The 16,224-nt window shown below is 41.9% G+C and overlaps 1 protein-coding gene across 1 annotated transcript in view; it reads right to left on the reverse strand.

Annotated features, from left to right (window-relative positions):
* Positions 1-4,483: 4,483 nt before the first annotated feature.
* The window catches only part of LOC139750631 (nardilysin-like), a 588,785-nt gene continuing 577,044 nt past the window's right edge, over positions 4,484-16,224 (reverse strand). The window contains exon 18 of the mRNA XM_071665306.1: positions 4,484-4,894. Coding sequence (XP_071521407.1) covers positions 4,758-4,894 — 137 coding nt within the window. The 3' untranslated portion in view covers positions 4,484-4,757. The remainder of the gene's footprint in view (positions 4,895-16,224) is intronic.

The raw sequence follows: 16,224 nt of genomic DNA on the forward strand, positions 1-16,224 counted from the left end.
GACCGGGTTATAGTGATGGGTGATTTGAATGCAAAGGTGAGTAATGTGGCAGTTGAGGGTACAGTTGGTGTACATGGGGTGTACAGTGTTGTGAATGGAAATGGTGAAGAGCTTGTGGATTTGTGTGCTGGAAAAAGACTGGTAATTGGGAATACCTGGTATAAAAAGAGAGATATAAGTATACGTATGTGAGTAGGAGAGATGGTGAAAGGGCATTACTGGATTACGTGTTAACTGACAGGCATGTAAAAGAGAGACTTTTGGATGTTAATGTACTGAGAGGGGCAGCTGGAGGGATGTCTGAGGAGGCAATGGTGAAGAATTGTAGAGGTTTTCAGAAAAAAGAGAATGGTGGGGAGAACAGAGTGAGGAGAGTATGTGAGCTTGCAAAGGAGACTTGTGTGAGGAAGTACCAGGAAAGATTGAGTGTAGAATGGCAGAAGGTGAGAGCAAATGATGTGAGGGGAGTGTGGGACGAATGGGATGTATTTAGGGAAGCAGTGATGGCTTGTGCAAAAGATGCATGTGACATGAGAAAGGTGGGAGGTGGGCAGCTTAGAAAGGGTAGTGAGTGGTGGGATGGAGAAGTAATGTTGTTAGTGAAAGAGAAGAGAGAGGCATTTGGTTGATTCTTACAGGGAAGTAGTGCAAATGACTTGGGGATATATAAAAGAAAGCGGCAGGAGGTTAAGAGCAAGGTGGAAAAGATGAAAAAGAAGGTAAATGAGAGTTGGGGTGAGAGAGTATCATTAAATTTCAGGGAGAATAAAAAGATCTATTGGAAGGAAGTAAATAATGTGTGTAAGATAAGAGAACAAATTGGAACATCAAGGAAGGGGACAAATGGGGAAGTAATAACAAATAGTGATGCAATGAGGAGGAGATGAAGTGAGCATTTTGAAGGTTTGTTGAATGTGCTTGAGGATAGAGTGGCAGATATAGGGTGTTTTGGTCGGGTTGGTGTGTGAAGTGAGAGGGTAAAGGAGAATGGTTTGGTAAACAGAGAAGAGGTAGTGAAAGCTTAGTGAAAGATGAAAGCCGTTTGGGTTTGGATGGTATTGTGGAGGAATTTGTTAAAAAGTGGGTGACTGTGTTGTTGATTGGTTGGTAAGGATATTCAGTGTACATATGGATCATGGTGATGTGCCTAGGGATTGGCGGAATGCATGCATAGTGCCATAGTGCAAAGGCAAACGGGATAAAGGTGTGTTCAAACTACAGAGGATTAAGTTTGTTGAGTACTCCTGGGAAATTATGTGGGAGGGTATTGATTGAGAGGGTAAAGGCATGTACAGAGACTTAGATTGGGGAATAGCAGTGTGGTTTCAGAAGTGGCAGATGATGTGTGGATGAGGTGTTTGCCTTAAAGAGGTTGTGTGAGAAATACATAGAAAAACAGATGGATTTGTATGTAGCATTAATGAATCTGGAGAAGGCATATGATAGAGTTGACAGAGATGCTTTGTGGAAGGTTTTAAGAGTATATGGTGTGGGAGGTACTTTGCTAGAAGCAGTGAAGAGTTTTTACCTGCATTCCATCGGGGCCGGGGGCGGATGTTTTGGAGGCTTTGAGGTGGTGTGCTACATCGCCCATGGTTAAAACCTCTGATAGTTGTTCTCATGATTGGTCGTCGTCAGTAATGACACGTCTGTCCAGCTCAGATGGTCGAGAGAAGAGAGCTTCCCAAAAGGGGTAGAGGATTTCCAGTCCAACCAAAGTTGGAGGTACCTCGCAGTTGCATTTGAAGACTTGTCCAGAGGCCAAAGACTTATCATATTTTGTAAAGTCTCTGTACTTTCCAGTATTGCTCTCTGCAAAAGCGATTTCCACTCAAAGGAGCTCCTTCGGTCTGGCGTTTACTGCCAGAGTTCGTCAGCTGTCTTGTTCCACCTTCACCATGAGATCTGGTCTAAAGGTGAGCCACAAGAGCTTAACGGTCCCCTCACATGCTCTGAGGCTACCCTGTCGTGGAGAGGCTGCACCCTAGCACAAATGGCCCAGGGCAACATTTAAGATATCCTTGCCCCACAATGGACTTGTGGGGCCAGGTCTGAGTATGTCCAGATAGGTGACAGTCTCCTCAACGAAGGAAGCAACGAATTGGGGTTGGGGATCCCACAAAGCGTCTGGGAAAGATTGGCTTCACGGCCAGCAGCAGTAGGCTCTACCCCCTCTCCTGTATCTTTCATTCTTGGAGTCAGCACACACGCGCCTACTTGCATGTGGTGCCTCCTCCAAGGCGCCACTCCATGTGTTACTTCCTGTAGCTGCTGGGACATGTCTCCCATCCGACACACTACCAGTCACCTCAGCCTCACCAGTCTCCTGGTAAAGATTAATGTCCATCAGCAGCTCTTGAACCCTGGTCTTATACGAAGCCTTTCTTCGAAGGCCCTTAATTGCTTCGACCATCCTGCAAGGAACAATAGCCTGCAACTGCTGGTTCAGGCCCAGGCCAACAACTAGTGAAGAACAGCTGCCATCTTTGCCTCTGCCTAAATGTTCATACCTTCTACTTCTTCCAACTGCTCCTACCATTTTGTCAAAGGCAGGGCTAGCGCATAGTGCTCACCACAGGAAAATCTTGTTACAAAGAATGAGCTGTGTGATTTAAGTGTTGTTACGTGTTATGTATGACAAGGAGAAATTGTATCTTTGTGGACAGAATGCCAGTAGTACATGTGTGAGTGAGGCAGAAAGAAAAGACAGCTTCCTGGGTTAGAGAGTGCAACTTTACAACCACTGAAGTGCTGACTCATTTAAGCAGCTGTCAATAACCCTCCCGATACCCAGGTGGGTAGTACTGGTAATATACCATATATTCCCTGGTTGTTGGCTGCCTACCAACTACTACCTACTCGCTGCAAATACTTTAAAATCTTCTTCACTTTCTGAGTATGAGGTCCTCAGCTATGATTCATTTCCTACTCTGTTTATAACATTCTGTAAAGAATGGGAGTAAAGGAAGTTAAAGGGACATGTTGGGTATCTTAAACAAATGCTGCATTATTGGAAATTAATTTCATATTGTTTTTGCACAGAACATTACTATATACAATGTACATTTGTAAAGCACATCATGATGCTAAATTGTTCATATCTAAATTTGAAGTGTGGGAACAGGGGGAGGGATCTCCCTAAGTAAGCTGCAGAAGCATTGGAAAAAGATGTTTAAGTTTGTTACCACTATCAATGAATGGAAAAACCTATTCTTGTGGAAAATCACCAGATTATTCAGAGAAAACAGTAGAGAAAAAATATTTTTTAAATGACTGTGTCCAAAATGTGAATGTCACACCTAAGGGTAATTAAGCTAATGCTAAAATGTGAATTTTGTACCACTAGGGTTTATTAAAGCAGCCTTAACAGTAATTGATACTCCAGTACACCAAAGTCTGGAAAAAATCTCATCACAGCTCAAATTTTATCAACAATTCTTTTAGTACAATAAGGTCCACTAAAAATACAAAAGATATAAGCAAGACCCAGAAAGTGGAAAGCAACAGCTGTTGTACGCACTTCACAAGTGTTTTCCACTTTGCTTCCATCTTTTTCTACTTATCTACATTAATCTACTTCTTCCTGGAGTAGCATGACACACAAAGCTGTGCTTCACTATCAGAGCTCATGACAACTGTAACCAGCAAAATTATGGCAAAAAAGAAATGGTTGCTGGCTGAGGTAGACAGGCCCTTGTCACATATCCACCACTTTCCTAAAACAAAAAATTTCATGGCAGTACGAGCAAATGGCCAAATAGATGACCAAGTAGTACAACAGAAAATGAATAGGCCTTTTTGATACTACAGAAAAGTTATTTTCCCGACTGTTATTTTGCTTTTGTTGCATGGAGTGCCTCTTATGATGTATTCTGATAGGAAAAAACACGTTCTAATATTCTTATTTTCTAAACACTGAGCTTCATTTAGACATATGCTGCAGTCTAAATTGCCTGAAATTGAATTCTGTGTTCATTGTAAGCTCTGGTGGCTGGCCATAGACAGCAACTCAAACAAAGGATGTCATTGGAGCTGTCTGGAAACCTCAGCAACCCATTAGTGACCACTGTGGGCAGTTGTACTCCTTTTCTAAGAACTTGACACATTTGTGGTGCCCACTGCTGCACCCAAGCTACCCTTACTTAGGATTAGCTGATCTTGTAAATAATGTGTTTTTCAAAATTTCAATTACTTTACTCCTAATTCATTAGAAAATAAAATGGTTTTGGCTGCTTTCCTGCACCTAATCATATGAATAAAAAAGTTATAACATAAATATGAACGTATCTTGTGTAAATAGCATGGGCCAATCCAGTAGATGTGTTTTTCAAAATCTATGAACTGTCAGGTTCTAACAAAATTCCTTTTATAGTTTTTGTGTACATTTTAATGAACTGAATAAGAAAATTCTGCTGTGTTTCGCGTATCAGGGAAGACAAAATGACGAAATGCACAATGAAAAGGGTTAATGAGAAAAAGAAAATGAAGTTAGTTTCTTTACTGTCTGCAGCAACTAAAACAGAAAAGTAATAATACAAGATTATAAATATATAAGATTCAACAATGGTATTTATTACATGTAACATATGTTTGAACACAGTTACATATCATTTAACAACAAATTAAGGTACATTGTATCAGCAGATGTTAGCAGGCAAGTCTGGTGAAAACATGCCTGAGACTGTAAACTGTTTGGATGATGCATGTTCCTGAACCACATGGAAAAGATATGACCATAACTTTCAAGGGCTGGAAATTTACAAAATTTTGGTGACTGGATACACCCTGAGCTTCTTCTTGTGATTGACAATATCTGTGATGAACTGGTGTGGTGGAAAAATTTTTTCAGGGGATTCTTCACCAGGTCCCAGCAACTCCACAACACCAGATTGTCCTGCAAAGAAATTTTACAATAAAAGACTGCCAGAGATTGATGTACTTTTGCACTAATGTGATGTTCTATAATCATGAAATGCATGAAGATATAGAACACCAGATGGCAGAGAGAAAGGTTCAGGTTACATTATGCTGTGACCAGACAGAGGTTTCGTAAAAGAAAAGAAATCATGAGCAAGCTCCAACCTCCATCTTCTGGCACCGATCATCACCTAAAACAGTGCATACAGCTCATCTCCATCATAACCCCAGCAACAAAAGGGGTGAAAAGGGCATAAGGAAAATGGAATTACTTTCCAATTAGCTTAAATATACCATGACAGAAGGGAGTCATTTTATCAAAACTGCCTTGTCACAAAAAAGAGCTGAACTGACTGTAAGCCTTGTAACTTAGTAGAAAGTTTAACATAGTGGGTGGGAGTTATTTTTCCATATCACTGAATGTGAAATATAACTACTTTTGTGGTTTCCCTGTTCTGTCTTTGTATATAGTTGGCAACAAATAAATATCTTCGATGAATTATATTATTACAAATATGGTAACACTCATGTTAAGTAAAACAGGTGGTTTTCCTGAGGTCTAACTAAAGCAGCATGTGAACTCAACAGTAATGGTATAGGTTTGTCATTTATCAAGAGCACTGTAAAAAGCAACTTTAAAAGGAAGCTGGGGTTATGGACCTCAACAACCTGTGGTACTGCAGGGAATGCAAAGTGAATGAATTTTGGAGTGGTAGAGTGGGTGAAACGTAATACTTTGAGGTTGATTTGGGCATATGGAAAGAATGCAAGACTGTGAGGTTACAAGGAGAGTGTATGATAGTACAATTAAAGAGGTTGATGTGAGTGGAAGACCACCTGTGACATGGGCAAATAGAGTGGAGGAGTACTGGATCAAGAGAAATAGTGGAAGAATGCATGAAATGGTGTATGTGAGGGAGTCATGTAAGGAAAGGGATAAGTAGAGACTTTTGCCATGGTCACCCCTTGATGAGGGTTCCCAGAGAATGGGCGTCAGAGATATAGATAGATAGATAGACTACCTGAATTGTCAGTCCTGCATAAAAATTGTGTGGGGCTGCAAAAATAAAAAGAGCGCAACAGGATTAAGTGATGGTGGTCTGGGAATACTCCTCCTTTTATATACCTAAACACCTTTCCCACCTGAGCATGACAGGATCAGGAACAAATAAAAAATGACCTCATATGTACATACCTAATCTCTAACTGCTGGGTATAACATACCAAAGCCACAGTCTATCTTCCACACCTTCCACAACTATTTGCCACCCAACTCACCACATCCATCTAATCCATTCTGTTCAAGGCATAATTCCCACCCTCCTGAACGTTTGTTCAGGCACTGATATCCCAAAAGCTTCTTTCACTTTAGCCTTTCATGGTCTCCTCCTCACCCTTCTTTTCTCTACTTCTGACATTCAGGTCATCTTACTCAGTATTTCTTTGCTCATCTTCTCCATATCCCCACACAATTTCAGCATATCTTGCTCAGCCCTCTCAGTCAGACTGCTCTTAGTACAATACCTATCTGTGAGACTATCAATCTTATCTGAAAAATCACTCATAGATGATATCTTCAAGCATTTCCTTTCCAACTCATCTGTACTTTACCTTTCTCTTATGTTAAAGGCCCACAACACATACATAAAACACTGTGAGAACTGCTATACCTCCAAACATACATGTCTTTGCCCAAACTGACAATGACCTTTCCAAATGCTACTTAATGTGTAAAAAAGGAGAGGTTATATGTTTGTGGAAAGGATGCCAGCAGTCCACATTTGGGTAATAAAGAAACAAAAGACAGCTACCTGGGTCAGAAGACTGCAACATGACAACCAATAAAATGCTGGCTTACTTTGCACCTGTCACTAACACTGCTGATATCCAAGCAGTTAGTACTGGTAAAATACCATATAAACAAACCAAGAAATAAAAACACAAGCATTCTAATTTTCATAAATGATGGCACTAAATACAGACAATCAGATCACTACAGTGAGCATCTCAGATCATTATTTTTTCCATGTTGGAAGTTCCAATCACACACAAAAGTCCACATTAAGGCTGGGCCTTAACTGAAATACAGAGAGGTTTATGAAAGGGAAAAGGAAGATGCAAGGGAAAGTATTTACAAATTTTGGAGGAAGTGAAAAACCTGTCCTTAAAAATGTGTCAGGTTATAGTTGTTGGGAAAGATATAAAGGGTAGAGTTCCAGAGCTTCAAGGTGAAGAGAAAGAAAGTTATCCAGACGGTCCACCCTTGAGATGCCACTAGCCTCACAGTAATCATGTGACACAGGAGCTTGCCAAGTATTGAATGTTCTAGTTAGTGGTAGGGGCACAAAAGTATCCAGTTCACAAGAGAAAAACCAAAGTATTACCTATAGAAGGAAAGTGAATCATTGCAGTGTAGGAAAAGCATGTTAAGATTTGAAGTTAGTCTGCGAGAGTATTAAGTCGGACTGCTTTCAACTCAACTCAAGTAAGGATGCAGAGTCAGAACCACACCAGATATGAGCGTAGTACTCCATATAAGGATGGCTCAAGACTGTGCATAAATGGAGCAACTGTTTGGAAGAAAAGAGATTTCGACATCTAAATAAGACTCAATTTCTTTTAGGCAGACTTAGCTATTTCTGTACTGTGGGGTTTCCAAGGTAGAGTGGATGTCACAGTTATACCACATATGTTCCTGAGTCAAGGTGGAATTAAAGACCTGTAAAATTAGACAGTTGAGAGGAATTAGAGCGATGGTTAGAAACTGGGTTTTTGAGGCATTAAACTTAACAGGATTTCATCTATCCCACTGATATATCCTGTCTAAGTCAAAATTCACATAAGAAGTTGTGTCGAGATGAGATGCAGAGCGAAAGAGAGAAGCAGAATTGAATAATGTTGAGGAATGTAGAGTTGAGTCATCACCACATGACTGGAATATAGTTATTTGCAGATGAAAGGATATCATTGATAAAAAGGGAGAATAATGAGTATGTTAGTCCTAATAATGGACATGAGGCATGGGATATAGATGATATAGATAATATGCAGGAATGTGAAAGATACTCATAGGAAAGAGTGAAATGAAATGATACGGCATACTGGGGTTGATGTGCTGTCAGTGGAATGAACTAGAGCATGTGAAGCATCTGGAGCAAACCATGGAAAGGTCTTTGTGGCCTGGTTGTAGATAGAGAGCTGTGGATTCAGTACATTACACATGATAGCAAGAGAATTGATGTAGGCGGATGCAATCTTTCTTCATCTGTTTCTAGCACTAACTCACTAATGCACAAAATGGCAATCAAAGATGAAAATATACATTAAGAGATTCTATTATATTCCATTATACCCTGTTGCTGTCTCCCGCGTTAGCAAGGTAGCACAAGGAAACATACGAAAGAATGGCCCAACCCACCCACATACACATGTATATACATACTGGTCCACACACAGCACATATACATATCTATCCATTTCAACTTATACATATACATACACACACAGACATATACATATGTACACATGTACATAATTCATACCTGTTGCCTTTATTAATTCCCGTCGCCAACCCACCACACATGAAATGACACCCCCTCCCCCCCATACGCGTGCGAAGTAGCGCTACGAAAAGACAACAAAGGCCACAATGGTTCACACTCAGTCTCTAGCTATCATATATATGCACCAAAACGACAGCTCCCTTTCCACATCCAGGCCCCACAAAACTTTCCATGGTTACCCTAGACAGCTTCACATGCCCTGGTTCAATCCAATGACAGTACGTCGACCCTGGTATACCACATCATTCCAATTCACTCTATTCCTTGCACTCCTTTCACCCTCCTGCATGTTTAGGCCCTGATCACTCAAAATCTTTTTCACTCCATCTTTCCACCTCAATTTGGTGTCCAACATCTCCTCGTTCCCTCCACCTCTGACACATATATCCTCTTTGTCAATCTTTCCTCAATCATTCTCTCCAAGTGACCAAACCATTTCAAAACACCCTCTTCTGCTCTCTCAACCACACTCTTTTTATTTCCACACATCTCTCTTACCCTTTCATTACTAACTCGATCAAACCACCTCACACCACATATTATCCTCAAACATCTCATTCCAGCACATCCACCCTCTTCCGCACAACTCTATCTATAGCCCAAGCCTTGCAACCATATAACATTGATGGAACCACTATTCCTTCAAACATACCCATTTTTGCTTTCCAAGATAACGTTCTCGACTTCCACATATTTTTCAACGCTCCCAGAACCTTCGCCCCCTTCCCCACCCTATGATTCACTTCTGCTTCCATGGTTCCATCTGCTGCCAAATCCACTCCCAGATATCTAAAACACTTCACTTCCTCCAGTTTTTCTCCATTCAAACTTACCTCCCAATTGACTTGTCCCTCAACCCTACTGTACCTAATAACCTTGCTCTTATTCACATTTACTCTCTGAGAGATATACATAAGTATATGTATGTAAGTAGGAGAGATGGCCAAAGAGCGTTACTGGGTTATGTGTTAATTGATAGGTGCGTGAAAGAGAGACTTTGGATGTTAATGTGCTGAGAAGTGCAACTGGATGGATGTCTGATTGTTATCTCGTGGAGGCGAAGGTGAAGATTTGTAGAGGTTTTCAGAAAAGAAGAGAGAATGTTGGGGTGAAGAGAGTGGTGAGAGTAAGTGAGCTTGGGAAGGAGACATGTATGAGGAAGTACCAGGAGAGACTGAGTGCAGAATGGAAAAAGGTGAGAGCAAAGGATGTAAAGGGAGTGGGGGAGGAATGGGATGTATTTAGGGAAGATGTGGTGGCTTGCACAAAAGAAGCTTGTGGCATGAGAAAGGTGGGAGGTGGGCAGATTAGAAAGGGTAGTGAGTAGTGGGATGAAGTAGTAAAATAATTAGTGAAAGAGAAGAGAGAGGCATTTGGTCGATTTCTGCAGGGAAATAGTGCAAATGACTAGAAGTAAAAGAGGCAGAAAGTCAAGAGAAAGGTGCAAGAGATGAAAAAGATGGCAAATGAGAGTTGGGGTGAGAGAGTCATTAAATTCTAGAGAGAATAAAAAGATGTTTTGGAAGGAGGTAAATAAAGAGCATAAGACAAGAGAACAAATGGGAACATTGGTGAAGGGGATGAATGGGGAAATGATAACAAGTAGTGGTGATGTGAGAAGGAGATGGAGTGAGTATTTTGAAGGTTTGTTGAATGTGTTATATGATAAGAGTGGCAGATATAGGGTGTTTTGGTCGAGGTGGTGTGCGAAGTGAGAGGGGCCAGGGAGAATGATTTGGTAAACAGAGAAGAGGCAGTGAAAGCTTTGCGGAAGATGAAAGCTGGCAAGGCGGCGGGTTTGGATGGTATTGCAGTGAAATTCATCAAAAAAGGGGGGTGACTGTGTTGTTGACTGGTTGGTGAGGATACTCAAGGTATGTATGGCTCATGGTGAAGTGCTTGAGGATTGGTGGAATGCATGCATAGTGCCATTGTACAAAGGCAATGGGGATAAGGGTGAGTTTTCAAATTACAGAGGTATGAGTTTGTTGAGTATTCCTGAGGAATTATATGGGAGGGTATTGTTTGAGAGGGGGTAGGCATGTAAAGAGCATCAGATTGGGGAAGAGCAGTGTGGTTTCAGAAGTGGTAGAGGAAGTGTGGATCAGGTGTTTGCTTTAAAGAATGTATGTGAGAAATACTTAGAAAAGCAAATGGATTTGTATGTAGCATTTATGGATATAGAGAAGGCATATGATAGAGTTGAGAGAGATGCTCTGTGGAAGGTATTAAGAGTATATGGTGTGGGAGGCAAGATGCTAGAAGCAGTGAAAAGTTTTAATCAAGGATGTAAGGCATGTGTATGAGTAGGGAGAGGGGAAAGTGACTGGTTCCCTGTGAATGTCGGTTTGCGGCAGGGGTGCGTGATTCTCCATAGTTGTTTTATTTGTTTATGGATGGGGTTGTTAGGAAGGTGAATGCAAGAGGTTTGGAGAAAAGGGCAAGTATGCATTCTGTTGTGGATGAGAGGGCTTGGGAAGTGAGTCAGCTGTTGTTTGCTGATGATACCGCATTGGTGGCTGATTCGTGTGAGAAACTGCAGAAGTTGGTGACTGAGTTTGGTAAAGTGTGTGAAAGAAGAAAGCTGAGAGTAAATGTGAATAAGAGCAAGGTTATTAGGTACAGTAGGGTTGAGGGACAAGTCAATTGGGAGGTAAGTTTGAATGGAGAAAAACTGGAGGAAAAGTAGTGTCTTAGATATCTGGGAGTGGATTTGGCAGTGGATGGAACCATTGAAGCAGAAGTGAATCATAGGGTGGGGAAGGGGGCGAAGGTTCTGGGAGCGTTGAAAAATGTGTGGAAGTCAAGAACGTCATCTTGGAAAGCAAAAATGGATATGTTTGAAGGAATAGTGGTTCCAACAATGTTATATGGATGCGAAGTGTGGGCTATAGACAGGGTTGTGCGGAGGAGGGTGGATGTGTTGGAAATGAGACGTATGAAGACAATATGTGGTGTGAGGTGGTATGATCGAGTAAGTAGAGAAAGGGTACGAGAGATGTGTGGTAATAAAAAGAGTGTGGTTGAGAGAGCAGAAGAGGGTGTATTGAAATGGAGAGAATGAGTGAGGAAAGATTGACAAAGAGGGTATATGTGTCAGAGGTGGAGGGAACGAGGAGCAGAGGGAGACCAAATCGGAGGTGGAAGGATGGAGTGAAAAAGATTTTGAGCAATCGGGGCCTGAACATGCAGGAGGGTGAAAGGTGCGCAAGGAATAGAGTAAATTGGAACGATGTGGTATACCGGGGTCGTGCTGTCAATGGATTGAAACAGGGAATGTGAAGCATCTGGGGTAAACCATGGAACGTTTTGTGGGGCCTGGATGTGGAAAGGGAGCTGTGGTTTCAGTGCATTATACATGACAGCTAGAGACTGAGTATGAACGAATGTGGCCTTTGTTGTCTTTCCCTAGTGCTACCTTGCACGCGTGCCGGGGGAGGTGGGGTGTCATTTCATGTTTGGTGGGGTGGCGATGGGAATGAATAAAGGCAACAAGTATGAATTATTTTTTTTATTATTATTTTGCTTTGTCGCTGTCTCCCGCATTTGTGAGGTAGCGCAAGGAAACAGAAGAAAGAAATGGCCCAACCCACCCCCATACACATGTATATACACACACGTCCACACACGCAAACATACACACCCATACATCTCAATGTACACATATATATACACACACAGACACATACATATATACCCATGCACACAATTCACACTGCCTGCCTTTATTCATTCCCATCGCCACCTCGCCACACATGGAATACCATCCCCCTCCCCCCTCATGTGTGCGAGGTAGCGCTAGGAAAAGATAACAAAGGCCCCATTCGTTCACACTCAGTCTCCAGCTGTCATGCAATAATGCCCGAAACCACAGCTCCCTTTCCACATCCAGGCCCCACACAACTTTCCATGGTTTACCCCAGACGCTTCACATGCCCTGATTCAATCCACTGACAGCACGTCAACCCCGGTATACCACATCGATCCAATTCACTCTATTCCTTGCCCTCCTTTCACCCTCCTGCATGTTCAGGCCCCGATCACTCAAAATCTTTTTCACTCCATCTTTCCACCTCCAATTAGGTCTCCCACTTCTCCTCGTTCCCTCCACCTCTGACACATATATCCTCGTGGTCAATCTTTTCTCACTCATTCTCTCCATGTGCCCAAACCATTTCAAAACATCCTCTTCTGCTCTCTCAACCACGCTCTTTTTATTTCCACACATCTCTCTTACCCTTACATTACTTACTCGATCAAACCACCTCACACCACACATTGTCCGCAAACATCTCATTTCCAGCACATCCACCCTCCTGCGCACAGCTCTATCCATAGCCCACGCCTTGCAACCATACAACATTGTTGGAACCACTATTCCTTCAAACACACCCATTTTTGCTTTCCGAGATAATGTTCTCGACTTCCACACATTCTTCAATGCTCCCAGGATTTTCGCCCCCTCCCCCACCCTATGATTCACTTCTGCTTCCATGGTTCCATCCGCTGCCAGATCCACTCCCAGATATCAAAAACACTTTACTTCCTCCAGTTATTCTCTATTCAAACTTACCTCCCAATTGACTTGACCCTCAACCCTACTGTACCTAATAACCTTGCTCTTATTCACATTTACTCTTAACTTTCTTCTTTCACACACTTTACCAAACTCAGTCACCAGCTTCTGCAGTTTCTCACATGAATCAGCCACCAGCGCTGTATCATCAGCGAACAACAACTGACTCACTTCCCAAGCTCTCTCATCCACAACAGACTTCATACTTGCCCCTCTTTCCAAAACTCTTGCATTCACCTCCCTAACAACCCCATCCATAAACAAATTAAACAACCATGGAGACATCACACACCCCTGCCACAAACCTACATTCACTGAGAACCAATCACTTTCCTCTCTTCCTACACGTACACATGCCTTACATCCTCGATAAAAACTTTTCACTGCTTCTAACAACTTGCCTCCCACACAAAATATTCTTAATACCTTCCACAGAGCATCTCTATCAACTCTATCATATGCCTTCTCCAGATCCATAAATGCTACATACAAATCCATTTGCTTTTCTAAGTATTTCTCACATACATTCTTCAAAGCAAACACCTGATCCACACATCCTCTACCACTTCTGAAACCACACTGCTCTTCCCCAATCTGATGCTCTGTACATGCCTTCACCCTCTCAATCAATACCCTCCCATATAATTTACCAGGAATACTCAACAAACCTATACCTCTGTAATTTGAGCACTCACTCTTATCCCGTTTGCCTTTGTACAATGGCACTATGCACGCATTCCGCCAATCCTCAGGCACCTCACCATGAATCATACATACATCAAATAACCTTACCAACCAGTCAACAATACAGTCACCCCCTTTTTTAATAAATTCCACTGCAATACCATCCAAACCTGCTGCCTTGCCGGCTTTCATCTTCTGCAAAGCTTTTACTACCTCTTCTCTGTTTACCAAATCATTTTCCCCAACCCTCTCACTTTGCACACCACCTCGACCAAGACACCTTATATCTGCCACTCTATCATCAAACACATTCAACAAACCTTCAAAATACTTACTCCATCTCCTTCTCACATCACCACTACTTGTTATCACCTCCCCATTTGCGCCCTTCACTGACGTTCCCATTTGCTCCCTTGTCTTACGCACTTTATTTACCTCCTTCCAGAACATCTTTTTATTCTCCCTAAAATTTAATGATACTCTCCCACCCCAACTCTCATTTGCGCTCTTTTTCACCTCTTGCACCTTTCTCTTGACCTCCTGTCTCTTTCTTTTATACATCTCCCACTCAACTGCATTTTTTCCCTGCAAAAATCGTCCAAATGCCTCTCTCTTCTCTTTCACTAATAATCTTACTTCTTCATCCCACCACTCACTACCCTTTCTAATCAACCCACCTCCCACGCTTCTCATGCCACAAGCATCTTTTGCGCAATCCATCACTGATTTCCTAAATACATTCCATTCCTCCCCCACTCCCCTTACTTCCATCGTTCTCACCTTTTTCCATTCTGTACTCAGTCTCCCCTGGTACTTCCTCACACAAGTCTCCTTCCCAAGCTCACTTACTCTCACCACTCTCTTCACCCCAACATTCACTCTTCTTTTCTGAAAACCCATACAAATCTTCACCTTCGCCTCCACAAGATAATGATCAGACATCCCTCCAGTTGCACCTCTCAGCACATTAACATCCAAAAGTCTCTCTTTCGCGTGCCTGTCAATTAACACGTAATCCAATAACGCTCTCTGGCCATCTCTCCTACTTACATACGTATACTTATGTATATCTCGCTTTTTAAACCAGGTATTCCCAATCACCAGTCCTTTTTCAGCACATAAATCTACAAGCTCTTCACCATTTCCATTTACAACACTGGACACCCCTTGCATACCAATTATTCCCTCAACTGCCACATTACTCACCTTTGCATTCAAATCACCCATCACTATAACCCGGTCTTGTGCATCAAAACCACTAACACACTCATTCAGCTGCTCCCAAAACACTTGCCTCTCATGATCTTTCTTCTCATGCCCAGGTGCATATGCACCAATAATCACCCATCTCTCTCCATCAACTTTCAGTTTTACCCATGGAGTATGAATTATGTACATGTGTATATATGTATATGTCTGTGTATTATATATATGTATATGTTGAAATGTACAGGTATGTATATGTGCGTGTGTGGACGTGTATGTATGTACATGTGTATGTGGGTGGGTTGGGCCATTCTTTCAGGTGTTTCCTTGCGCTAACTCGCTAATGCAGGAGACAGCGACAAAGTACAATAAATAATAAATATGAATATTCATTACTTATTTCTTTGTATCATACTGGGGTCATGAGATTACTACGGGAGCCAATAGTTGTGGTTCAAGTAAAACCCCTTAATTCAGACAGTAATGACCCAATTAGTTCAATGAACTGCCAGGCATTATTTGACTACCCACTTTCCTGTGGGATAAGGAAAAATCAATAACTTTCTTATATTCAATACCTAAATAAAGTGACATGAGAGCACATAACATGACAATCAAATGTGTGTAAGCACACAGTGACTGGAATCTTAATATCTAGCTGGTTGCAACACTACTAACATAAGCAGTCATTATGCATGGGTCCACAGATATTATCATTACATCAAATATTTAAGGCTTCTCACAGTATCAGAAATAATGTGGCATGCATCCTAACACAACTGCTAATGGTAGCTAACATCCTAATTCACAACTGTCAGGGGCTTTTTGGTCTCTGTTGCTGAAAGTTCACATAATGGTTCAGTTTTCAACACATGTTCTAAGCTGGTCTCTGGATAACCGAGCTGCAACCTGGTCTCCTCCATGTCAGGTCAGCCCGTGCTCACATTTCACACAACAGCTGAGTCAAGCACCCCCTTAAGACTCTTCCAAGCTGGGACCCCGACTACTGCCCTACATCTGCTCGACCCAAACATGTGTTTGACCCATACACCTGCTCGACCCAATCAGGCTCAACCCAAACAGCTGCTCCACTCAACGAAGCTGCCTTGTTTACCTGATCTAACCAATGTATGAAAAGGCATGTAAAGATAATACACTGGCAAGACCAGAAAAACTGTAATGGAGAGATGTTATTGGCACTGGCATGCAGTATGCAGGGATGACCACAAAAAAAATGCAATCCCTAAACATTGTCATGAAAACAATCACCTTGTAGAC

Source organism: Panulirus ornatus, chromosome 10, assembly GCF_036320965.1.
Source record: "Panulirus ornatus isolate Po-2019 chromosome 10, ASM3632096v1, whole genome shotgun sequence".
Lineage (NCBI taxonomy): Eukaryota > Metazoa > Arthropoda > Malacostraca > Decapoda > Palinuridae > Panulirus > Panulirus ornatus.